General features: G+C 41.1%; 1 protein-coding gene across 23 annotated transcripts in view; it reads left to right on the plus strand.

The window, feature by feature from the left end:
• LOC119160958 (uncharacterized) overlaps positions 1–12,794 on the plus strand; it is a 156,035-nt gene extending 143,241 nt beyond the window's left edge. For all 23 annotated transcript variants that reach the window (XM_075880215.1, XM_075880222.1, XM_075880223.1 and 20 more), the window contains 2 exons: positions 1,994–2,145; positions 6,638–12,794. In XM_075880215.1, the coding sequence (XP_075736330.1) occupies positions 1,994–2,145; positions 6,638–6,760 (275 nt within the window). In that variant the 3' untranslated portion in view covers positions 6,761–12,794. The remainder of the gene's footprint in view (positions 1–1,993; positions 2,146–6,637) is intronic.
• The last annotated feature ends 12,330 nt before the right edge of the window (positions 12,795–25,124 follow it).

A 25,124-nucleotide genomic window follows, 5' to 3' on the forward strand; every position in this document is an offset into this window, starting at 1 on the left:
CGACATTGAGGCATGAGACATGAAAATTTCAGTCAGGACATGCCTTCTGCCCCTTTCACACTGCAGGAGTATGAATAAATTGATGAAAATGATGGCAATCAAATGAGGAAATGATTGCCGAAGTGCAAGATGAGGATCAACCTTCCAGCGATGAATATGATGACAATATTGCGAGTGCAGTCGTGCCACCAGACAGATCAGCTAAAGAGGCTGTTTAACTTTTGCAGCGCTATTTGAGCATGAGTCTTGTCCAGAATTTCTCTCTAGTTTGTCAGGCATGAGTGCGTAGCTTGTGAAGAAACAACTCAAGCTTGCCAAACAAATCACCCTTCATTCCTTTTTTTCTCCACATGAGTAAGGTGAGGTTTGTGCATTTTGAATAAAAGTTTTGGTTCATGAAATAAGTGCACTTTGCCTAAATGAAACTTCTGATAATTGAACAGTTTTCTGGATCCCCTTCTAGTTCTGTTTAAGAGGAGTCGACTCTATATTTAAACAAAAGCGTCCCGAGCTGACTGATCCAACTTGGACACGGCAGGATTACAACACATGTGCTTGGCCAAGATCACAGGTTGGCAGTCTGTAGCTCAAGTTCTCCAACCTCATTCGGTGCTCGCACAAGAAACAGTTTGAGGCATCGACGTGGAAGTTGAAGTTTGACAGCGTTCACCATCCGAAGCACAAGAAGCTCATTTCAAAAACATGAAATTTTCGCACAGTTACCAACTTATACATCACAGCTTGATGTTCCAGTGCCTCAATGAACCACACGCGTACAACACTAATTTTTAATCATTCACCACCATGTGTATCACTGCTAATTTGCAGTGGCAAGACATAATTACTCAATACAATATCATGCCAAATTGAAAAGCCGTTTGCGACCACAAAGTTAATACAATCTTCAGACCCACATGTTGGGCTAAGTCTTGCACAAAGGCCTTATTTGACGGGCCCTCTTCACACCGCAACATGGACTGTGCACGCTTGCTTGCTCGGTAATCCCACACTCATGACCACTCCTGTGACCAAATCATTTCGAAATTAGTGTCCTCGGTGCAGTAGACAACTATTTCTGTGCTGCTTGCCTTTCATGAAACTGAAGTATAGGCCTGCATTTTATACTTGGTGAGCAGGTAGTCCGATCTACTGCTGCTGCGTATCCCATGCTCAAGGGCATTTTTTGATGTGCCATAACTGCAAGTGAAACCATATAATGCAACACGTTTTTATTGATTGTGAAAGCTGATGTGCAGGAGAATAAGCGGGGAAAGTATTAAAATATATCAAAAATTGTTTTTTTAAATCGTCGTGAGAAATTTTTCCTGCATGCTCTTTTCTTAAAGTTGGTGCAAATATATCTTTTTATTGAAAAGTGGTATAATATACCACTTTTCGATAAATATAATATAATATAAGCTTTGACAGTTTTTAAATAAGTATGCTGAAAAAGTAATCCGGAACTTTTACCAATCTTTCATAGGCATTTTTTTAAAGAAAGGCCTGCAAACTAGGCAAAAAAATGTTTTTTATGTCAAGTTTGACAATTTTTATAGAAAAATCTACACTAAAATACAATTGAACGTAAGTGCAATTACGTCTATATTTATGTAAATAAGTTTGAGGTACGTAGATTTATTATATTTTGTGTAATTCATCACCAAATTCAAGAAAAAAGCAGAGCAGATAAGTGTGGCAATCACCTTTTCGTCATTATTGATTTACTGTGCTTTGAAAAAAAAATTTTGGGCAAAACCAATTGTGGATCTCTTCTTTCCACTCATCAGGTGACAGTATGTAAGATTTTGAAAGAAATTTAAGAGGTTGACCAGCCATGCTTTGTCCGATCTTATGTCGAATCACCCTGCTTTTTATAGCACTCCTAAATGAGACATGGATGATGCACATGCTCAAAAATGGGACTAGCCATCATTGTTATTTATTACAAATGCAATTGGCCGGACTGTGCGTGTTGTCATTTCTCCCACGACAGGTTTTGCCCTCCTCCCTAGTGACCTGGCCTATGGAGCTTTGGCCGATCCTCCTCCTCCACTGCTGTACCCTTTCAACGGGACACGCCCTTTCACCCCCCCTGCGGGAGCCCTGCCGGCCACTCCACCGGCACTCGTCACGCCTCCTACAAAGGTAGGCAGCAGTTGGGACAATGGCATCAACTTTTCCAGAAATCGTAGCACTGTCTCTTGTAGAGTGGCACTGCCCATTGTGGTAGAATGAGGAGCCAAGCAGCCCAGTTCTTGCTGCAAATGCTCTTTGTGTGCACAGCAATTTTTTGTTTCCCCATAAGTATTTGCTGCAGTAAGGTCGTTCAATCCAAATGAGGAATGTTTGCTACTATCAATTTGATGTTCAATTCGCTTCACTATGGAGGTCTGTTTTTGACTTGCCCTCATAAAAGCTTCGACTTCATGGGACCAAAACAAAACTGAATGCCACATTATTGAAAGTATCAAGAAAACGGTAAACAAGTGTGTATTATATGAATGTATAGTTCGGGGAATACGTAAATCTTGTACTCATTTTGCATTAGAAATGTGTCACGGCCACAAGTCTTGTCATTGGTCACTTCATAATGCAAAAAAATCTTGTACTCATTTTGTCCTTAGCAACTCTTTCACAATGCAAGCGCGGCTAACGGCCCTCATGTATTCTTAGACAATACATAAATAACTCAATTTGCATTAAAGTTGTGTCACGGCCACAAGCTTCGTCATTGGTGACTTGTTCATAATGCGAGTGCGGCTCACAATCCTCATATATTCTAGGGGACAAAATCTTGTACTCATTTTGCATTATAGCTGTGTAAAGCCCGCAATTTTTGTCCTTTGCGACTCATTTCGAATTAGAAATGTGTCTCAGCCACAAGTTTTGTCATTGGTGACTTGTTCATAATGTAAGCGCGGCTCAATATCACATTCAATGTGTGATATTGATATCATTCTCAATGTGTCGGTGACTCAAGGCTCTCATGTCTAAGCAGAAATCTGCTCTGAACAATGCCTTATTACCTACCGCCAGCAATGGCATCACCAAGCCACGTGATATTTTTTTTCATTGCAAAAAATTACCGGCAACTGATCACTTGTCTATCACAACGTAAGAAGTGAGTTGTATGCCAGCATGAAGCTCTTCATCTTCAGAAGCTTCAAACATGCATGCGTTTTGTGTCATTGCACGCCCATTGAACGAAGTGAAAACGGAAGTGAAGGTCCGTGGCCATTCTCACGAACTCTTTGCCCTTTTGCATTGCACATTATCAGCGCTTTGTGCATGCAAAAGGGCAATTTGGATGCCTCTGAGCATCCAAGTTGACTCTTTTTTTTTTTTTTCCCACATACAGTATACACAGTGAATGCATTCGGAAAATATATTTCCAGGCAGTTTTGTTCAAAGTAATGCTTAGGAAAAAGCTTAGGCCAATACTTGTATATTTTATGAGAATTTCATTACTGCCACATTGGTTGCAACCAGGAATGTGTAGTTGACAATTTTGCAACCATGCTCTGAACTCTTTAAAAATTTCATGAAGCATGAAAATTTTGAAAACAGTTGATTTCTTTTGTATTGTATTTCTTACTTTCCTCTCATGTTTTTATTTTGTTGGGATCCTTCTTCACCTAGTGTCATTGTTTTTCTTTGTTCATCAGACTAGATGTAATTCACTATTCATGCATGGCCGTCTCTGAGTCTTCCAAATTTTCATCTTTGCTTCGACTTGGATATTCATTTTGAAAGAGAGTGTTTTGGATTAGCTAGTTTTTGAAGTCTTGCCCTCATAATTAAAAGTTATTTTGTGATAAATTTATTTTAAAAAGGAGTCGAACTACGTCACACTGCTAACCACAGCACACTTTTTAGAATTCTGTGGAACTTCAGTTATACGTCCCCCGGTTTTGCGTCGACCTGCATTTTATGACGAATTAGTTTGAGACTGACCCAACATATTATGATGACTTCTATGTTCCGTTTGAAAGGAAAAAAAAACAGTTTTATTCGAATCAAACGTTATCCAAGTATTCACGAGTGCATTCCCTTAGGTTGACCATTAGAAAAGTAAGTCTTCTTAGAGTGGAAAATTTACTCTCCTGGAAGTTGATGCACTTCTACATACACACCGATCGAGTGCATATGTATCCAAACTCGTTACCTAGTCAAGCTCTATTCACGCAGAGTGGCTTCAGCCCACCAAAAAGCTGATATTTTCATGTTTTCGATTTATGGAATCTTTTTCTGGGCAACATACAGCTGATATCCTGCCTCTGTGGCACTCGCAGTCACAGGCTTGCGCACACACAATGGCAGCTGCTTTCACCGTGCAAAATTACTTTCACTTGATGTCAATCTTTATGATTACAGCAGGAAATCATTGCTTGCTCTTCACAAGCTTACAAATTACAACATGGCACAGCTCAGTCATGCACGAAGGCATTCGTGGTTCGTCGCCATTATGTAATAGCGGTGACACTGTGTCCGAGTCTTCTGACGGGAGGCTGTTGGCAACGCGGTTTCGTTTTCATTTTCACAAGCAGGAAACTTTCCGACTGTTTATGGGTAGAAATATGCATGTTCAATTGATTATTTAAAAGCTGAGAATAAAGATTCGCTCACACCTCCTACAACTAAGTAATGCTGCCATTGGCTGCCACTGCCAAGAAAAATTCCACCTTCCTTGCCAAGGCACAAGGTCGGTACGTGGGCTTACTCAGGCGGTCTGTACTGATCTTTTTTTTGGCAAGGCTGAGTGTCATTGCCGACAAATTTATTTTTTATTATTATATGACGCCCTGATTATACGATGGTTTCGTCTGGTCCCCTAAAAGTCGTGTAATCAGGGTTCCACTGTACCTGGAAAGCTGTACTAGTCCTGAGTGCCATAAAGTGTGCAAGTCTAAACTGCACATAAAATTGTAAAGAACCAATGATACCAAAGTACTACGAACTAGGATTGTTAAGTAGGCTTTGCAAAAAAAGATATTTATGACTAGATCATACAAGCAATAAGCAAAAAAGAGCATGAAAAATCCAGGTACTGGTAATATTTACTGGCTACATGTGATGTCCATTTTTATAATGAGAGCAGCACTCAAGTGCAGTACCAATGGTGCCTCTAATAAAGCGTAAATGATAGTTTGGACTTCCATGTTTGTTGCTTAGTGAAATTTTGAACAAAACTGCCACAAACATGGCATCTGGGATACAAGGTGTCAATACATATACTTGCTGAGACCAAAGAACATGTCTATATTATCAGATTTTTCAAATAATACTTGTAGAATTAATGAACCTTTACTGTAGTATCAAATGATTTTGGAATAATACAAACATTAGCAGGGTCTGTATCGTATAAGAAACAAGTCGGTAGCAGTAAATTATAGCAGGAAAGTATAGCAAGTTTTAAAATTTTCCATACTTAGCTTATATAACTCTACTTTTGAACAGTGCCAGGCCTGTGCAAAACACTCCGTAGGGTCCCAGCAAAAACTGGAGCAGCAGTCTGTCTAAAAGAACTGTGAACACTCGTGGAGCAACTGCTGCAAGTACAGTTGCAAAGTGTCCATTATTATTTGAATCATTATATTTTTTCAATGTAGGGAAATTACTTATAAAGTGATTATTCATCATTCTGCAAAGAGAGGTATCCACTACAGATCTATTAAGCATCATATTAACGTTGGCTGTGTGGCTGATAGGAATGATAAATTATTGCTTAGCCCTTTGTGGTAAGCTTGAAAACACCTACTTATTATGCACGATTCGCATTGTGTGACTGCTGGTTATTGTGATTATCTTCCACACTACATTACATCTGTCAGTGTGATTTTATGTGCAGCTTGACATTGTGCCTGTATAGGGTCTTTTTGCGAAGAAGTTCCAAGCACTGGTGGGGCTTTGTGGTGGAACTGCCACCAGAGTGCCCGAGTTCAAGTCCCACTCGATCCTGGATTTTTGTTGTCATTGTATCCGGAAAGCTGTACTTCCTAGTCCTGAGTGCCACAAACATGTACGCAAGTCTAAACTGCACATAAAATTGTAAAAAACCAATGATACAAAATACTACAAAGTAAGATTGTTAAGTAGACTTTGTAAAAAAAGATATTTGTGACTAGATACTACATGCAATAAGCAAAGAAGAGCATGAAAAAGCCAGGTACTGGTCATCTTTACTGGCCACATGTGATGTCCATTTTTATTATAAAAGCAGCATTCAAGTGCAGTACCAATGGTGCAAAAAATACCAGTGGCAGATTCATGGTGTAGTGGCCTATGCTGCTCTGTAATATTTGTTCAGTTATATAGCACTAGTTATTTTTACTGTTGAAACATGGGCATTCGACCTAACAAAATTTCTGATGAAATGAAATTATCAGCTGTGTGTATGAGCTTGTTCAATCACAGTTGTTTGTACTTGGGTATATTCAATTTGTGCCAACTCCAAATGTCAGGGTCAGCACCCTGAAGTCATAATTCCGACTGCAACCTTGAAGTTCAGCAATTGAGGATATCATTCTAAGCACTGTAGTGCAACGTATTATTCAGGATGCAGCAGTGAAAATGACTGGTATAGTTGTAATTTTGCAGATAAATGCAAGCTTCGATCCACATTTATTTTCGGGTGCAGGGAAGTGAGTCCTGGGCGGGGCAGCCCCAGGTGCCAACGTCTGTGGGTCCCTGGCTCCTAAACCAGCTGGAAGAGTCGGCACAGTTCTGCTCCGACAACTGCTGGACCCACCAAGGACATTAGGAAAGATACACTGGATTCCCCTCCGGGGCAAGTCACACAAGTGTTAGTGGACAAGTCCTGGCATCAGAGCAGCATCAACCCAGCCTGCTCACCTGGCATCAAGAGGAAGCCAGCCAAATTGTCATGATATGGGAGGAGAAAAAGGGCGGCCCCATGCTGCTATTCACCTCTGAGGTCAGACGGCGCCTTACATTTGTGTGGAAAGGGCGATATCCGGCCCCTCTACTTGCTGTCAAAGTTGATGAGAAGGACAGGGGCTGTTGGCGTGCAGCATGCTAAGTTTTGTCCAGCGCGTCAATGTCCAAGACTTTTCACCGCTCATCGACTCGGAAATTTCTGAAAAAAAAACAAAGCCTCAATTTCTTTCGTTGTGTGTGCTGTAGCACATGCCTGGCTGGCCAAAGCGCGCTCACTGTGCAGTGTTTTAAAAGCACAGTGGCGTGTAGGCTTCACTGCAAATTAGAATGGTAATCCTAATGAACGAGAGGGAGGTCTGTGGGAAGTGGTGGATTATTGGTGTGTGTTGTAATGCACCACATCTGTCACTTCCTTGCCAGACACTGCGCGTGTGCTTTTATAAGCAGAGCTATCCAGGTGACGGTCGCAGTGCGACTCTTGAGGCCTTGGGACTATTTGGGATGTTGTTAAAATTAAATTGATCAGCAAGGAGTGCACTTGTAAGAAGGAAAAAAAAAAGCACATCTTTGCTGAGCACAAATGTAGTTATATAGTGACCCTTTTCTCTGTGTGTTGTATGTCCAATTCACTATAGCCAAAGTGTAGGTGGCTGTTTCCTGGTCATTTATTTTCTTTTTTTAAATTGTTGCTGTCACACGCCCCTCGAAATCTAGTTCATTGTAATGTTCGACCCAGGTATGAATGTATCACGGTATGAAAGTCACTAGACTATGAGGAAACATTGTTATTGACTTCTGAGGGGTGGACTGTAGTCTTCCACGACAAAACTACCGCTTGTCACTCTCCACTTCAGGCCCGTTTCTTATGTACATCCTCATATTGTTAAGTTTAGTGTGATATAGAATAGTTGCTGGACAGTTATTACAGAACTGCAGTTGACTCATGGTAATTCTAACTCCTTTATGAAATCGTCTGTTAAGTCAAACATATTTCTAATTTTTGTGGCTCTGCTTTATTTTCAAGACATTAAAACTGCACTACACTCGAATCTCATTAATTCAAACACGCTTAATTCGAACTTCCGGTTAATTTGAACTTACGCTGTGGTCCTGTGAAAGCTATGTGTATTCCAATTGGTGAAAACGCCCTGTAATTCGAACGCGCAAGCACTTGCGACGGTTAATTCGAACATACCGCTCTTCGAAAATGCTCTCAATACCACGCCAAATCCCACGACAGCACCTCCGACACCTCAATGCTGCGCGCGAGGAAGGGAAAGAAAAGGCTGCAGCGGAATATTTGCTCTCTCTCAAATGCCTATCTGCGGCGTGCCTATGTTGCTATTCTCTTTTTTCTGTCCTTGCCACGTAGAGACCTTCTTTCAATGCCGCGCATGAAGAGAGAGAGGGAAAAAAAGAAGAAAGCTGTCGCGGAGTGTTGGCTCTCTCTCTAATGCTGATCTGCGGCGCGCTGGTGCCACGCTTCCCCTTTCCTGTCCCTGCCACGTAACGTAGAGACCCTTGTCCTTTCAGCGCTGCTCGCGAACAGGGCAAAAAAAAAAAAACCCCGCTACAGAGTATTAATTCTCTCTCCAATGCCGATCTGCTCATCGCCCCGCGTTGAGACGCTCCTTCTTTCTCTTCATGTGCTGGCTACGCTCCAGCTGCCATCGCTGTCGTCGTCTTTAGAGAGTGTTAGCACTGTACTTAGCTGCGCGTTACTTCTCCTGCCAGGAGAACGCTGAAGCCGAAGTTAAAATGCTTCACAAACTGCGTGCAAAATTCACTGCAAGACAAACGTGTGCAGACGTGGATCACCGATTACTTCAGTTAATGACGGATGTCCTGTGATTTGTGAATAAATGTAAGTCTTCTGAAGCTTCCCTCTCGTGTGTTAGCTCAACGCACATGCGCCACTGCGTGGTGAGCCCTCTATTCTTTTAGCTTTCATTAATTCGAACTTCTTTTTAATTCAAACAAATTTTCGGGCCCCTTCGAGTTCGAATTGTCGAGATTCGATCGTATTAACTTAATTCTGTCGTTTGATACTTTTTGCTTCTCTGTACCAAAAATATTAGCAGTCTGTGTTCTTGTTTTTCCTGATATGTTGAATTGTGTTATACATACACTTTCATCAAATAATTCTGGGTCCTCTTGAGTTTGAATTAAAGAGTCTGCTGCAATTCTATTGCTATGTAGAGCTGCTTTAGAGTACTCTGTTCAACTTCAGCTATTCTGCATCGTACACTGATGGCAAGATAACTCTGATAGCTGTTGTTGTAATGGAGCTTCATGAAGTCACTTTCAATCCAGGCCATTGTTTAGAACCCTATGCACCAGGCGCTTTATATTAGGTAGTTTCCCACCTTGCTTTATTTTAAAGCTCTCAAATTAAGCAAAAATGTTACATAATCTTATTCCGTAAGCAGTAGGCTACAGTTGCATTCTCTTTAAGGCCATTGGCACTTTTGTTTTCTAACATAGCATGGCGAAGAGTGTGTACACGTGCGCCAATTTCTATTTGGTCGCAGGCTTAGCACTACATATGCTTCACATGAAGTAGCAGCAAGTGCCAGCTAGTGCTTCGAGACTGCTGTTGTGTTGCTTCACATTCCTCAGCCATTTCCTTTTAGCAATTAACGCTACTGTGTTGCTCAACATTATACTGCATTTGGAATATTTATAAATTGTAATGAAGCAGATTCCAATGTTTGTTGTCTAAAGTGCAAAATAATGCCTTTTCATGGTCATACACTGGTCATGGTCATTATGATCCTTTTGAGCCATTGCCTGCACACGCTGTCGCATCACAAATTGCTTGCATAGCACCTCCCTTTCTTGCAACACTTTGCATAACACCGGTCCCCAGTGATGTGTATTATATTTGTGCATAGTGTACGCTATGGTATAGACCACTTATAACGTAAGTCGCGGGAGTCTCGAATATCCGCCCTATTAGCGGTACCGCACTATAACCAAAACATCTCGAATATACGCACTATTAGCGATACTGCACTATAATCAAGAGTCTTTTTCAAGAGGTGCGTTTGTGCAAAACCTGTTGAGCATCCAGTTTCGTGTGTCCGAGAATCGCAGCATGTGATGGGTGGTGCTTACAACCGTTTAAGTTTCCGAATGTTAAGAAAAAATAACATCCCAAGACATGCGTTACCAAGGTAAGAAATGAACAAGAAAGAGGGGGGGGGGTCTAACAAGTGAAAGCACCACTGCGAAAATTCAAGTACTTCTAAGACTGCCTCGATTATGCCCATTACACAGAAACTAGCTATATCGAGTCACAACCAAAATTTCACGCGCTGAAAGACTCCGATCATTTTTTTACAGGCGCACACACCATTTTGAGACATCGCAATCGAATCGCAAGCCACTATTCGAGTGCTACACGTTCCACCCTCGTTTTCGTTATAGTTATGTATCCCTTCCCGTCAAGTAAAGCCACCGCAAAGAGTTTAGTTGATTCCGTACCAAACTGCTAGTTATATAGCACGGGACTGCTACCGAAACGCAAGAATGCAGATTAGGCCTAGCGTGCCATTCGGTATGTTGCCGCAGGAAGTTTGTCCAAGACATGAAGATCCAGCGTTGAAAAGATCACACTCAAGCACTGAACCAAGAACAGCGTGCGCAATACGAAGTTCGCCTTCACAGCCGGGAGATCAACGACGAAAACCAGCAAAGCTTATAACGTAGGCAGCACACTGGTAGCAAAAGTGAAAGCTTGTGTCATAAAGCCGTAAAAGGTTTTAAACTAGCAGACGAGGTAGCAAATGCGTTCTTTGCAGCAAGCTCGATAACGACCCTTTACCAGACAGGAGACTGTTAAGCGCAGCTGATAAGGACGAAATCGCACGTCACGTGCCATGTCTAGCAGCACGCGGCCAGAGCCACACTAGAGATGCAAGTAGACAGTGACCTCTGTGCCGGGGCAAAGGCTTGTCCATCGCCAAGGCAGCCACCTTCTTTTTTTAAATACGATAGTCTTTCTTGGGGACCTTCGACGGAAAAATTTTGGTCTGTCTGTCTCTCTGTCAGTACATTTGTCTGTTTGTCTGTCCTAACGATACCTCAAACGGCACCAAACGGCCAACCCCATCCGCAGCGCCCACCAATATTGCTCAAGGTTTAGCGTTCATAGTTGTGCGATTTTTAATTAAAAAGCAATTATTGCGCATATCTGAAGTGCCACAACAACGCTTCTATGTTTTCTATGTCTGCCTTTATACTAGAAGAGGCACACACAAGTTACTCTAAGGAATGTAGCGTTTAATCGCGCTGCGCTGACAGTGCAATGTGATGCTCAAAAGGGTGTTTCCAACACTTTGCTACGACGTCACGGTGGTGGCACCTGCTCGTCGCTTTGCATTCTACACCTTATCAACTCCGAGACTGGCGCGCATCTTTCTCCGCGGGCTGCAGGCCTTCGTTTTCGAAGATAACTGCCAGATGGCACTTGTGTCTAACGTGCCTAGATGCGCTCGTTCGCCTCCGCCACATGCTCAAGGCACTCTATTGCATCACCCGCAGAATACCATTCACCGATTTTCTTGCGCAGAACATCAAATAAACGTTTTGTTCACTCTCTCCAGACGCAAGACTATCGTCTTTCAATGGCATTTACAGTGTAGCATGTAGATTCGGGCCAATTTTTTTCTTTTCTCTTTGTTTTCTCCAGCCTTCCTTTGTTCACTCCGCATCGCCCCTCCTTTGTAACAACCTTGTCTCTCTCGCCCCAACGGCGCACCCAGGGCGCCTCCTTTCAGATGTGCACTAGCTACCCTTTTTGTCATTTTCTGGCAACTGCATTATAACCGGTATTTCAGCTTGGGGGACTGCACAATTCGCGGTATTGGGTATACATGGGGTTTTATGGGAGAGTAAAGGGAGTCTAAAGAGACCGCATTGTAACCGGTTCTGCGCTATAAGTGGTTACGTTATAAGTGGTCTACACTGTATATAGTGCACATTGTGTGCCTTCACGAATGTTTGTGAGAAACGGTCAAATGAGAAAAAGCATACAAAGTTTTCCTGAAATTTTCGCACAATTTTAGCCCCGCACCTGCTTTTTGGTTGCAGCTGCATACGCTGAAATCTTAGTATAGGTGTGTTTCGGTAATGGCTACCCATTGAGAGAAACTGTTGGCCCAGTAGAGAAAAAGCACAACGACAAGCGCACTACATTTGGAGGATGTTGCATGTTTGGGAGCTCTTTTCATCTGCACACGAGTTTCAAGTTGGGCTAGTTGGCTTTCAGTTATGGTAAAATGGCACAGACAATGGGATAGGTGAAATGGAGCATAGCACATTGTTTGAAATGTCTGGTCAGTCATTAGCACCAGAATCTTTTCACCTACTGTCCCAGTCGTTCTTGGTTGTGTGTAAGAAAAGCAAAAACATGCTTCTAGATAGGCTTTCGCATATTTTCATGCTGTGTTTGATAATATAATTGAATTCTCATGAAAAAGACAAAACAATTTATGCAGGCATATTTGAAGTATAAATCTGGGTGAAGCAAGCATGCTTCTTGCTAAAGCTGCATATTTAATGTCTTTCACGTGTTTGTAAGTATAGAAATTTTGGAAATTTAGTTTAAATGTGTGTTATAGCCTTAGGGCCACCTGTTTTGTTATAACATAGGTTGTAGTAATGTTACATGACAGTTGTCATTGCAGCTGATTATGTGAAAGTTTAAGCCATAGATTTGGTTTCATATAGCTAGAATCACGAAGAATGCCTTGTGGAATGAAAACTGTGGGTGTGTTCTATGCTATGAACTATGATAAGGGGGTGAATTCTACTGTGTAGCACAGTGTCGCCCCAGTGTAACTAATAGTGCACAAATTTAAGTCATTACACAGTTTTATGTGTTCTGCAAAGTATATCGTTTTCTATACTTCTATTATGCATTGTGCTGGCACACAGTTTTGGTTGCAAAGCACAAACACAATGTACACAGCACGACTAAGAAAGATATGTAAATTAAGTAAGGTGCATTTTTTTTTCTATTGCATGCTTCTGGGCTTGTGATTTCATACTACAGTCAAACCCTTTTACACGAGACACTGCAAACATAGTATTCTAATGTGAGAGACGCCTCGTATACAAGACCAGAATTGCTGCTTCATCTCTCCTACAAAAAGGTTTAACTGTATGGTGGAGCAGCACATGAAGTGAGATGTCAGTCTTCCGTGGTGATGTGAATGCTTTTGGTGTGAAGCTGCATGCTTTGTAGGAAATATCACCCATACGCAGCCGGTTGCATTAATATAGCTTTCTTATTTTTGTTATGGTAGAGGCGAATCGGCCTGCTCCTCCTCCATTTTCTTAGGAGGATGAACTTGATCTGGAGGTCATTCTTGCCTTGCTGTTCATCAGACTCTGTTGCAAATATATCCATATGCAATGGAGCAGAGTAAAACACATTTTTCCTTCATTTGAGTGCCACCATCTCGGGCTGTCTGCATAAATGATTGAGGCTGGATTTTCGGCTATTACTACATTTTAGTTGCATAAGCAAAACCTAGGGGAACAAAAAGGCAGCCATGATAATAGATGACTATTAGCCACTAGCCTACCAGCTGGCAGCATCTGCCCATGGTTGCACTAGGTGTAATCATCATTATCTCTGTAAGAGCCGAGCATGTGGCAAATCGGTAACAATGCCCTCTTCATGCACAAGCTGAATAGAGCACATGTCCTTGTGTACTCCTTCTTACCTTCATGGCTGCTTCTCAGTAACAGTTCATATCAGATAATTTTAAAGGAAATTCAAAGAGTAGTAGTACTGGAGTAGTATAATGGAAGTTATAAATGGCAAGTGTTTTAAGTTTGCCATACCTAACTCATATAGGCTTGCTAAACATGCTTTTAAATTCAGAAGCATATTTATTGGGGTGCAGGTAATATGCACACTCAGCCTGCACTGGCTTTATACTGTGCTGACACCACCTCGATGAAGGCTGGACAAGTGTGAAGACTTGTTAAGTGTGGAGTTTGCTTCGGTCTTGCCTTCATTTGACAGTGTAGTACAAATTTCTATGTACCAATCAAGTAGCCCAACAGTCTGCATTAAATTCACTCAGCACAGCCAGGCTGTTGGTCCATATAGTTCAGATTCTCTAACAGATCGAGTCCTTGAAGCAACAGTTTTTTCTAGACTGCCTTTATTATGTGAAATGCTTACATCTGATCAGGCACATGTGCATCGAGTAACGAAGAACATGTGCATTGAACCTGTTAAGGTAGGTCACCACCTTCAAAAAAAGTTTTACAGTTTCCGTCGAAGAGATATAATTATGGTTTTGGCTTGTAGGGCATACATAAACTTAAGGTTTACAATAATGAAACTGGTAAAATTTGAAAAAATTAGGATTTATAAAAATATAAAATATGCCAAAATACATGTTACATCAACAGTCATAACTGCAAAACGATTGGTGCAATTCAAACGTGACTTGGCTTGTATATAATGAGGTCACTACTCCGTGCATCTAGCCTCACCAATCACCACATCTCTAAGCTATGTTACATTATTGCTAAAAGTCTGAAAAAGTTGACAATTGGCATGTCATTTTTTACGCAATCGGCCAGTGTACAAAATGTTGCGGCTCATTTTCAATACTGCTTGAATGCACAGTCCTACACATAAAGAAATAGTAAGAAAAGTTTCATGAGAAAATATTCTTTAGAGAGTTATCACTGTTCTTGTAAGGGTAGGATGCAAAAACTCTGGTTTTGAGAAAAACAGCTTTAAAGATTTGAATCGAATATTCACATTTAGAAAAACAGTCAATATCTTCAAAATTCATCAGGATCATTGCTTCGGACATACTTTGAAGAGTCACAATATCTTTTTGAGTGAGCTGAAGCATATACTTTCTTTATAGCTCATGTTGCAACTCTAGCTGACACTCATTCACGTACGTCAGAGCAGGTCCAGGCTTGTTGTATTAATTTTATTACTTGCGTTGTTGCTTGATTTTTGTCCTGTACTTTGCCATATTTCGTGGAGTACTATAACTTTCTTTCTTAAAGGCCACAACTAAGTCCAAGAGGTGGAGGTAGTGTACCAAAAAGCGCACATAGCCAAGCAAGAACTAGCGCAACTTAAACAACAAAAATAGCCATATAAATGTAGTAGACATTTTAAAATAAATCCCATGAGCTTTAGAATTTACCTAGGCAATTTAGCATGACGTAATATGCCTAACAAAAAACATTAGTGGCAATATTGTAGGCATTGTGCAATTGAAAACGTTCAGTTTCGGTTTTGAGTGCATCCAGGGGGGGGGGGGGGCTGGAAAAATGGTCATAACATTGAAACCAATTTCATCATTCTTCTTTCTAAATATTCTTGAATAGTCAAGGGTTGCAAAAATGTTGATTTTGAAAAATTTTAAAAGCAGCGACCTACCTTAAGGCAGCTGGTTTTTGTAACTGCCAGCAGCTGCGCAATAACCATTAGAAGGGCCGGCGTAGAGGCTAGTTGGTTATTGAACGGTTGACACTCACGACGCGCTGAATTTGCACACGAAAAAGGCACACGAAGGCACAGGTAGGACACACATTAGCGCAAACTAACAACGGTTTATTTGATGAAACATGACAAATATGTATAGATTGAAAGGGATAAGAAAGAAAGAAAGTGTAAACCTTTCTTTTTTTTTCCCATTCAACCTATACATATTTGTCATGTTTTCATCGAATAAACTGTTGTTAGTTTAAGCTTGTGTGTGTCCTACCTGAGCCTTCGTGTGTCTGTGTGTTCTGTGCATATGGGTCATTCCATGCCAAATGTCCCAGCCATTTCGATTGCCATCGAAAGTGCAATTGAAAAATGATTGTTTTTCAGCGAGTGTTCGACTTGTGGTAATGGCTAAACGAGGCACTCTGACACTTCAACGTTTAAATGCACATTTATACCCTCTAAAGAGTGCAAGGTAATGACTGCAGCTGTAGCTCAGTTGTTAGAGCATAAGATGCATTATTTAAAAGTTTCAGATTTGGTTTAACAAAACAAAATGAGCTCTTAATATCAACTTCCTTCCTTCTGTGCTTCTTTACACCATTGGAGCAGTGAATATAAACAATGTTAGACACAACATATTTTAGGGTTATGTCCCGCTTTCTGGATTTTACTAAATGTCACATAAGCAGTAGCCGTCAGAACATTTGACGCCATTGTTTCTCAAACCCTTATCAAGCTTGCTTACAAAGATGTTTAACATGCACAGCCCCCTTCTTCCATAATCTCATGCCATGTGTAGATGTCTCTCTAATTAGCAGTTACTGTACAGATACATTTTATGATAAACATATTTTTCAACAGCTGGACCTTATAAACCTTATGGTATAAAAAAAGTAGCATATTTGAAAGTGTTGTGTTTCAGTCCACACAGAGATGCAATTTACACCATGTGGTTCCCCAGTTAAAAATTGGCTGTACAGTTCATCATCATCAGCCTGACTATGCTCACTGCAGGGCAAAGGCCTCTCCCATGATCCGCCAATCAACTCAGTTTTGTGCTTTCTGCTGGAGTGCAACAGCTGCACCAATTGTGCCGAATTGATAAAATTCCCCATTGTTACGCCGAGCTGCACCAAAACCATGACTATAGGACTATATTTGTTGAAATTGCGTCAAAATGCCCGACCAGCCTCAATATGATCTCAGGTGCACTCATTTCAGCGAGAAATCAAACCAAGCATGCAGACCCTAACCTTGAACCACGATGTAAGCTATATACTCGTTAGAGGAGGACACTCGCAAGATGCGATCGGCCAGATAAAATATAAGGTAAAGATAAAGTATAAGGTGAACAAATACAGTTAAACCTGGATATAATGATATTGATAAATTCCCGAAAGAATTTGTCATAAAAAGTATTTCGTTGTATGTAGGTTCTGTATGAAAATTCGGAAAACAAATGCACAAATTAAACAAAAAAAACAAATGCACAAATTAAACAAAAGCGAGGCTAAAAGCCGAGGTTACCCAAAACGCTTATTATGCGGTAAAAAACTGTGTTATTGTTGTGATAGTGATTATATGGACACTCTCAATGGGTTTACGCCATCGTCGCCATCTTCTGGAACAAGTCTAAATTCATAGCACGCCCCCAGGCATCGGAACTTTCACAAGTGGGAAAAAGCGTTCGAACGCTGCTGAAGCAGAGATCAAATTAGTCGGACTATTTCTATCGCATTAAAGGCGCATAAGATAACATCCCTCGCATGTTAGAACAGCCGTCAAATGCTCAAACAGAAAGTAAACCACCCAACTTGCACGAGCATAAAAAAACATGGAGAGGAGAAAGAGGGGGGCCCCTGGTTGCTCGAGTAGCAATGGTGAACTTTGAATTTAAGGGCGCATTCGCGATTGCTGGCACGCATGCTATCTCGGCAAGCAGCAGTGCACTTTGCACACGAAGAGACTTTGTGGAAAGAGGACTTCCCCTTGGAGAGGCTGTATCTTCTCACACCAGTATTTCATAGGAGTTCCGCGATATCGGGTTCCAAAGAGTTGGCTGCCATCCTTACTTTGTATAACATAACAATTTTTTGCTATCACATTCATACATTGCATTCAACATGCTGTCATGTTACCAGAGCTAATCGACTAATCGAGAAGGCTACGGTCCCGGGAAGGCGCGGCGTGGCGCAAGATGGAAGCGTGAGTCGACCTACAAAGATCCGCTGTTGTCGCTGTGGTCTCGGAGAGTTTCCATCAGAGCCTAATAGGACATCTTCTCGTTAGTGACATGCTTGTCCGCTTTCAAGAAAAAAACTAAGCTGAATGTCGTCAGGGGGGGGGGGGGGGGCGGCTCACTATGCACGTGCAGTGAAACCATACACTTGCGCAAGGCGTTGAAAATGAAGAGCTACTGTTCGGTAAAGTGCCCTTCATATCCAGCGAGGCCCCACATATTTGACACTAAGTAAACGTGTGGCACTGCGAATGCCAAAGTAGTTTTGTTTTTCTTTTTTCTTCGGTTTTATGGAGGGGCAGAGCACATCCGCGCATGTGCCCGTAGTGGCAAGAACAGCAGTTATGCCCGTTCAGGCCTTTTCATGCGCTAGTCGCCCAGCCACAATGTACGTGCCCATACAACTACCGCATAATATAGGGGCAGGATGGGGGGAATGAGCAAATTAGCAACGTTCTTTCACCCTCTGCTTGGGTGCGGCAGGTGCCCCCGCATGTGTGTTGCGGCTGTGCAGGTAGCGCGTAGAACGGCCTTTCGTTTTCAGACTCCTTAAGATTTGCCGGGGCCACGAGCGCGCCGCTGCCGCTGCGGCAGCGGGGCGACTGTGGAAGATGCATGCTCGTGTCAAGTTGACAAAATCTGGGCAAAATTCCTAGATTGTGCATTACGAAAATTCGTTGTGTCTAGGTTGTATCTCGCTATTACTTCATTACATTGAGGTCGCAAATACATGTGCTTCTATGGAGTAACGACGGGAATAAAAAACTTCGTTAAGTCGTGGAATTTGTTTTATGAAGGTTCGTTATACTCTTTTAACTGTATATCACAATCAAAAGCATATAACTTGTTCTTTTTATTTGAGCAAGTTTTATCATTATGCTTTTTTTTTTTTGCTTTTAAGCAAGGAAATAGCTCGAGTCCATCCTTGACTGCGCACTTCCCATTTGTCCGATGGCAGTCGTCACTTGCATAGCTGGTAAACACTTATCCTGTTGCCTCAATGGAATGAATGATGAGAGCTTCCTTTCGCAGCTATCACTCAGCTTTCGCATAGCATGAACAGATGAGGTCAAGTCACAATAGTTTAATGGAGGTTTTGTGAATTGTTTCTATAGGAAGAATTCGTTTTCATGATGAATAGGCCCATGTGCTTAGATTTGGGTGCACGTTAAAGAACCCCAGGTGGTCGAAATTTTCGGAGCCCTCCACTATGGCGCCTCTCATAATCGTATGTTGGTTTTGGGACGTTAAACCTCACATTTCTATCTATCGTTTTCATAATCAAATTATTCCACAGAAGATGTTGCAGAAGTGCATGGAACACACTATATGATGAAGGGGGCATGTTTGCCTGGTCAGCATACGAAGTGCTTGCTTGTCCTTAACCTAAAGGGCAGTCACAGTGTGGATGCTCTTTGAAGGAACTGCTCCTGTAGAGTAACTATAGTTGCTAATTGTGGCTATTCCGACACTTTTTTCTGCTTCTATGCACAATATGGATGGGAATATTGTGAAGGCAGTGGCGGTGGAGAAAGGCTCAAAATAATGCCCCTTCATTTTCCCTTGATGTGAAGAGCTCAACTGAAGCCACACCACATTTAGCGCTCCCTTGATGTTATCTTATGCCTACAAAAACCTCTTATCCCCTTCATTTTCTTAGGCCTCTTCATTTGCCCTCGATCTGAAGGACTCAACTAAAGCCACACCACATTTAGTATTCCCTTGATGTTATCTTATGCCTATAAAAACAAATATCTATGAGTGTCATGATGTGATCGATGAATTGGTCGCATATATTTGTTATTATATTGAGAAGAGGCTCCATTCAAGATTTAGGTGATTTTTTTTTTTTTATCACGAGCAGCTTATTTTTTATTGCATATATCAGCTCCATTTAGTAGGCAGATACAGCAGCAGTGTTGTATTCCAGCAAGTGAGAGACACGACGTTGTGCACCAATTCCACCGTGACTGTGGTCTCACGACCAGTAGTAGACGATAATTGGATGGATAGTGAGTGACCTGTTTGTTGTTCCAGCAGTATGACGCAGGTACGTCTTGTACAATGAATGAATAGTTTTCAGCAAAGTCCATGATCACATCTGTGTATAAACTCTTTGCTTGTTTTTTGTCAAACGGAATGGTGTGCCTTACTAAGATTCGTCCACGTTCCAAGAAATGTTTGCAGAATTGGAATAATAGTTGCAAGTGTGCAGCCTCTGTTGAGCTTGGATATGGTCTGCCTGCTTAGAAGCATACAGGAGTAGTATGCAGTAATGTCTCAAGCATGGCCTGTACGCAAACATTTACTGCATTTTCGAAATGTAGTTTTCAATGTTGATTTTACTGATGGGTTTTAATAGTTCTTTGTACATTTGCATCGATCTACTGATTTGGGATATTTTGCTTCAAATATGGAAAAGACCACATTTTATGCCTAAGAGCTTTATCTATTTTCAGGTGCATTTCCGTGATGTTAATAATTAAGTATGGAATCTTTAGGACATCCTTGGAGTGCGTTCTATTTTTTTGGAAGGCAATATGAGATAGAATCATCATAAAGATGTATTATGGAAGTTCTGATTGATTGATTTGTGGCGTTCGACGTCTCAAAACCACCATATGATTATGAGACGCCGTACTGGAGGGCTCCGGAAATTTCGACCACCTGGGGTTCTTTAACGTGCACCCAAATCTGAGCACACGGGCCTACAACATTTCCGCCTCTATCGGAAATGCAGCCGCTGCAGTTGGAATTCGATCCCGCGACCTGCGGGTCAGCAGCCGAGTACCTTAGCCACCGCGGCGGGGCGTTTTATGGAAGTTCTCACTTTTTCTTTGGTGCACCAACTTTTTTATATCTAGTTGAGTGCTCCAACACCTGATCCTTATTTCTGTACTTGGTGTGCTTGTCTTTCGATGACCCAGAGGAAGCTCTTTTTTTCGTTACCAGGAATGTGGTGCCAGTTTCAATTTATGGCTTTTTTTCCTTCTCATTGTACTGAACTTCTTCAATTTCTTCGACTAAAACAACATAATCTCGTAATACAAAGGCTTTTTCCACATCTACAGCACACAGTTGGGTAGTGCCATCGTTGCGACTCATGCTCAGATTTTCATGTCGGTACACACATGGTTATTTAATTCAATCTAAGACGCACTATGTATTTTGTTTTCTGTTGCTTCTGCCTTGGTCTTTCCTCGGAGCAGTCACAGGGTGCAGCTAATTCCGGTAACCCTCCATCTGTCTCCTCTCATCCAACTTGTTCACTCGTAACAATGCAATATTTGCATTCTCTTGATGTAAGGGACGCCATTGCCAAACATCCCGTTGAATACAGCTTTGCCTACAGCATAGTGGCAAAGCTTTTCACCTGGCACAAGGACAATGGATGTAGGTCGGTGGATGCCAGTAGGGCCATTATTGTTCCATGGTGCTTCTTGATCTGTTCAGAGAATTGTTTGAAGCACCAATTACAAGTGATTGGGGATTCATACCTCTTAAGATAGACTTGGTGATGGTGACAAATCATTGATAGGTATTTGATGTGCTTTGTACATAGTGTGGCAGTTTTCTTTCAATGTTTAGCAGCACTTGAACTTTTTATAGGTACCACTGCTGCTTCATGTGGGTGACACGGATTATGTCAGGGACTGCATTACTAGGGATGACATCCATCAGAAATATTGTGGATAGGCTGTCTGAAGCGCAAGTGCCTAAGTGCCATGCAGTGAAGGTATTATGTGGACAAATGGGAAGATTGAAGTCAAGGATGAACTTAAATGTGTTATGTCCTTACTGTGAGCCAATTGTTGTGACAAGGCTATTTGCACATGACTGCACATTTTTTTTAATGGATGACCTGAATGACATCCTGGATACCAATTCCCATTGCATGACTCTGAATATATTCTCGTTATTTAGGTACGTTACTAAAAATATTCAGGTGCCACTCTGTGTTACAACCTGTCCAGAAACCTTCATGTTAACAATATGTCTACCTCCGCTTTTTTAGACGTTCTATTGCAATTATATAGACACACTTAGTGCAATTTTACTATCCCCATCGGCATCAAGACTTTGTTTCCTATTCGAACCAAAACTGAACTAATGAAATAATATTCTGTCACTCGAATAGCATTTCATCATTGGAACATTTGGCATTACAATGACCTGTGTGGCTTATAAAGACGAACATATTTCGTTCATTTGCATGCCATGGTAGATTGTTAAAAAAATGTTTGAAAAGGCCATTTTTTACACTTACGTACTGTATTAACTCAATTGTAATGCAACCACAGTTGTAATGTGATGGGTGACTTCATTGCATCCAGGAAGGTAAATCTCATTCAGGCATAAAAGGAATTCACCCGTAATCCAATTACTAGAAATGACATACTGTGCTTGATTTGTTAGCATCAAAGTATTACAGAAGTGATAAGCGAGGCGTTGCAGGAAAGGGGGCTTAAAAAAGTGCAGCAGTTTTTCTTTCATTTGCACTAACTCATCTCTTCTGAAACTGAAGACTATCTAGCCCACCATTTAATGACTTGAATTCATCAAAGTAGTTACAAGCACAATGTCTTGATGCCTACATTGCTGTCTACAATGGTGATACCCATGGACTGGAAATCAATATTGCCTTTGTACTACATAATTTTGAAGATGTATTTATAAATGCAAAGCCAACACCAGTAAAAAAAAATCCTCTTCATTCATGGGATTGAGCATCATGCCATTATTGTGAGGTGTAATGTTGAAACTTTCTTGTGGGAAAGCAAACCTAAGGTATGTGACCTCTCCACAAAATAAAGGGACCATTAGTATTGCTTTCCTTTTATGAGCTCCTTTATATAAATTGTGTATGAAAAATTTACTTTTACATAAGGCTCAGAGACTCATCACTTGTGAGTGGTATTTCATTCGTCAAAAGTGAAATAATCAAATGATTCAGTAGTTTCACATTCACAAGTCTTTCAGTTCAAATGCGATGTGCAAGTTAACCTATCACTCCTAATTTTTAATGCCCCCGTGGGTTGCTGCTTGTATTTCCCATTCTTTCTTAAAAGTTTATGTTGTCTTTGTATGTCTGATTTTAGAAATCTAGGCATTTTCATAGCATTAAACGGAATTCTCTCTTCAAGAATATGGAGAGAAGCAGTTGTGGGCTTGGCATCAGCTTATGCACGTGGACAAGGCTGTCTTGCAAAAATTGAAAATGTCAGTGCCTTATGGCTAGGTATGTTGTACCACGGCCACTGGATGAAAAAGCGCATGGTATGGCCTGCCGCGTCGAGCGGCTTTTTATGGGAGAGCGCGTGTCAGCTGTAGAATCAGTTGTGTCCGCTGCTGCGCGACGGGGCGGGGACAGGAGGGACAGGAAAACGAGTAGTGCCGGCTCCCTTGGGGCAGCAGCCGCAGCAAATTAGCTGGTGTTTGTCACAACAGTGACCCACTCAGTTGTTTTAATCAGTGTATTTTTTAAATCTTATTTATTGCAGCGATGACATTTCGCGAATTTAGTAGACTACGAGGCGCTATCTTGTAGAAAAGTCAATAGATTTTTCTTATGTGTGCCAAACACCAGACCTTTTTTTTTTTTCAGAACCCGCTTCTGGCTTTGAGGCTGAAAGAAAAATCCACACTGCATGTAGCTGAATGATATGGCACTGAATACGTGACAAAGTTGTTATATTTATGAAGATGTCTTAAGCTAATGTATTTTGATTTTTGTGACGTTTATTGAGCACTTTCGCATTTTCTCAGCCAAAATGCTTGACAATTAATTTTTTGGACACTTGACAATAGACGTTCATAGTTTTCATATGCTCAAAGCATATGAAAGAAACATAATTTGAATATTTTTCATGTTATCCAGTACACAGTAGTGGGCCGAAAAGTAATACAGCTTCAAATGCTCGATAAAAGTGGTTTCTATAAACATAGTCATGCGCTCCTTGTGACTTTATTGAAGAGGCTATGAAAGTATTAGAAGTGGCATTTAAATATATATATATATATATATATATATATATATATATATATATATATATATTGCCTTGAGCGGACAAACGTATGACAACTTTTATTAATCCTACATTTCGGCCGGGGTCCGGCCTTCGTCAGGTAAGGCCGGACCCCACCGAAACGTAGGATTAATAAATGTTTTCGTACGTTTGTCCACTCAAGCCAATTTCTTTTTATCACTGGATCAACAGAAGACACTCGCTTGATATATATATAGTATATACACACACACATACATACATACACTGGCGTGGAGTGGCTTATATGTAGAGCCATGATGCTGACTATAATAGGCCTCAACTCTTCTCTTGAAATAAAATCATGACTGCAGGGATAAACTCAAGCTATAATTATTTATGCATAGGATACGCTTCTCCAGTTATATATACATTTATATATCAGTTATATACGGGGCCAGGTCAAGTGACAACCACATTATAATTATGTTTACACATTGCAAAACCACGGCAGCTGTGGGGCAGTCGAGTACACGTGACGTGTCTTCGTTTGAGCGAGCACAGGTGCCAATTTGTTTATGATGCATAGTAGAACAAACAAACAGTAATGGATGACAGAACTGCATGACGGAGACTGCAAGAAGAGAAGCGCGTTGGTGTGCTATAGGGATTCGGCAGTGCCCATGGAGAGGCTTACATGAAAAGACCGAACGGGTGGTCTTATTGACGATAGACACAGAAGCCAAAAGTTGGGCTCACAAGCTGGAGCAATTGTCAAGTTGTTTTACTATGCAAAGATGTAAAGAAGTAAAAAAATTTTAAAATGCCAGAATCAGCCCTAAATTGGGAATAAATAAAATATTTTCACGCATCTTCTTTCTATTATGTGTTAACTATTAAATTAGTTGCATTATCATAAGGACGTCGGGATGGAAAGAGACGAAAACATTCAAAAGCGCAGGAATGCAAGCAGTTGTGTTCACATTTTGCAGCATTTAATTGCTCTTTTTGTCTCACAGTTTTAATATTATTCACTTCATAACTGCTCACTCAATTGACAGCATTGATGTTACAGTCACTGAAATTTCAAAGAGGCTCGAGTCCACTGTTATGAGATTGCACAGATGCTAAGTATATTTTGGGGATGCTGCATCCGATACTGTATTGTATGAATACTATATACGTGTTTGGAGGAAGTGAAAAGTCTATCTTATTTTGTGTTAAAGGAACAGTGGCAACTGCAATTGCTGAGGTTACTTATTCTAAATGAAAGGATTAAATCTCAAGCAACATTTTCTAAAGTGACATACTCACAGTTACTTTAATCAATTTGGATGCATTATAATGGTATAGCTCTTCCAGGTCTGTTAGTTTTGATCTTGTTGGATCCGAGTAAAATGTGCTCAAAATTCTTACTTCCGCGAAAACTGATTGGTGTACAAGGTTCCATCTCGGGTAAGATAGTAAAAATTTGCAAGGGCTGCAGGTATCTAAAACAAGGTCGGTAATTACCCGGTGG

Source organism: Rhipicephalus microplus, chromosome X (genome assembly GCF_043290135.1).
Source record: "Rhipicephalus microplus isolate Deutch F79 chromosome X, USDA_Rmic, whole genome shotgun sequence".
In the NCBI taxonomy this organism is placed as follows: domain Eukaryota; kingdom Metazoa; phylum Arthropoda; class Arachnida; order Ixodida; family Ixodidae; genus Rhipicephalus; species Rhipicephalus microplus.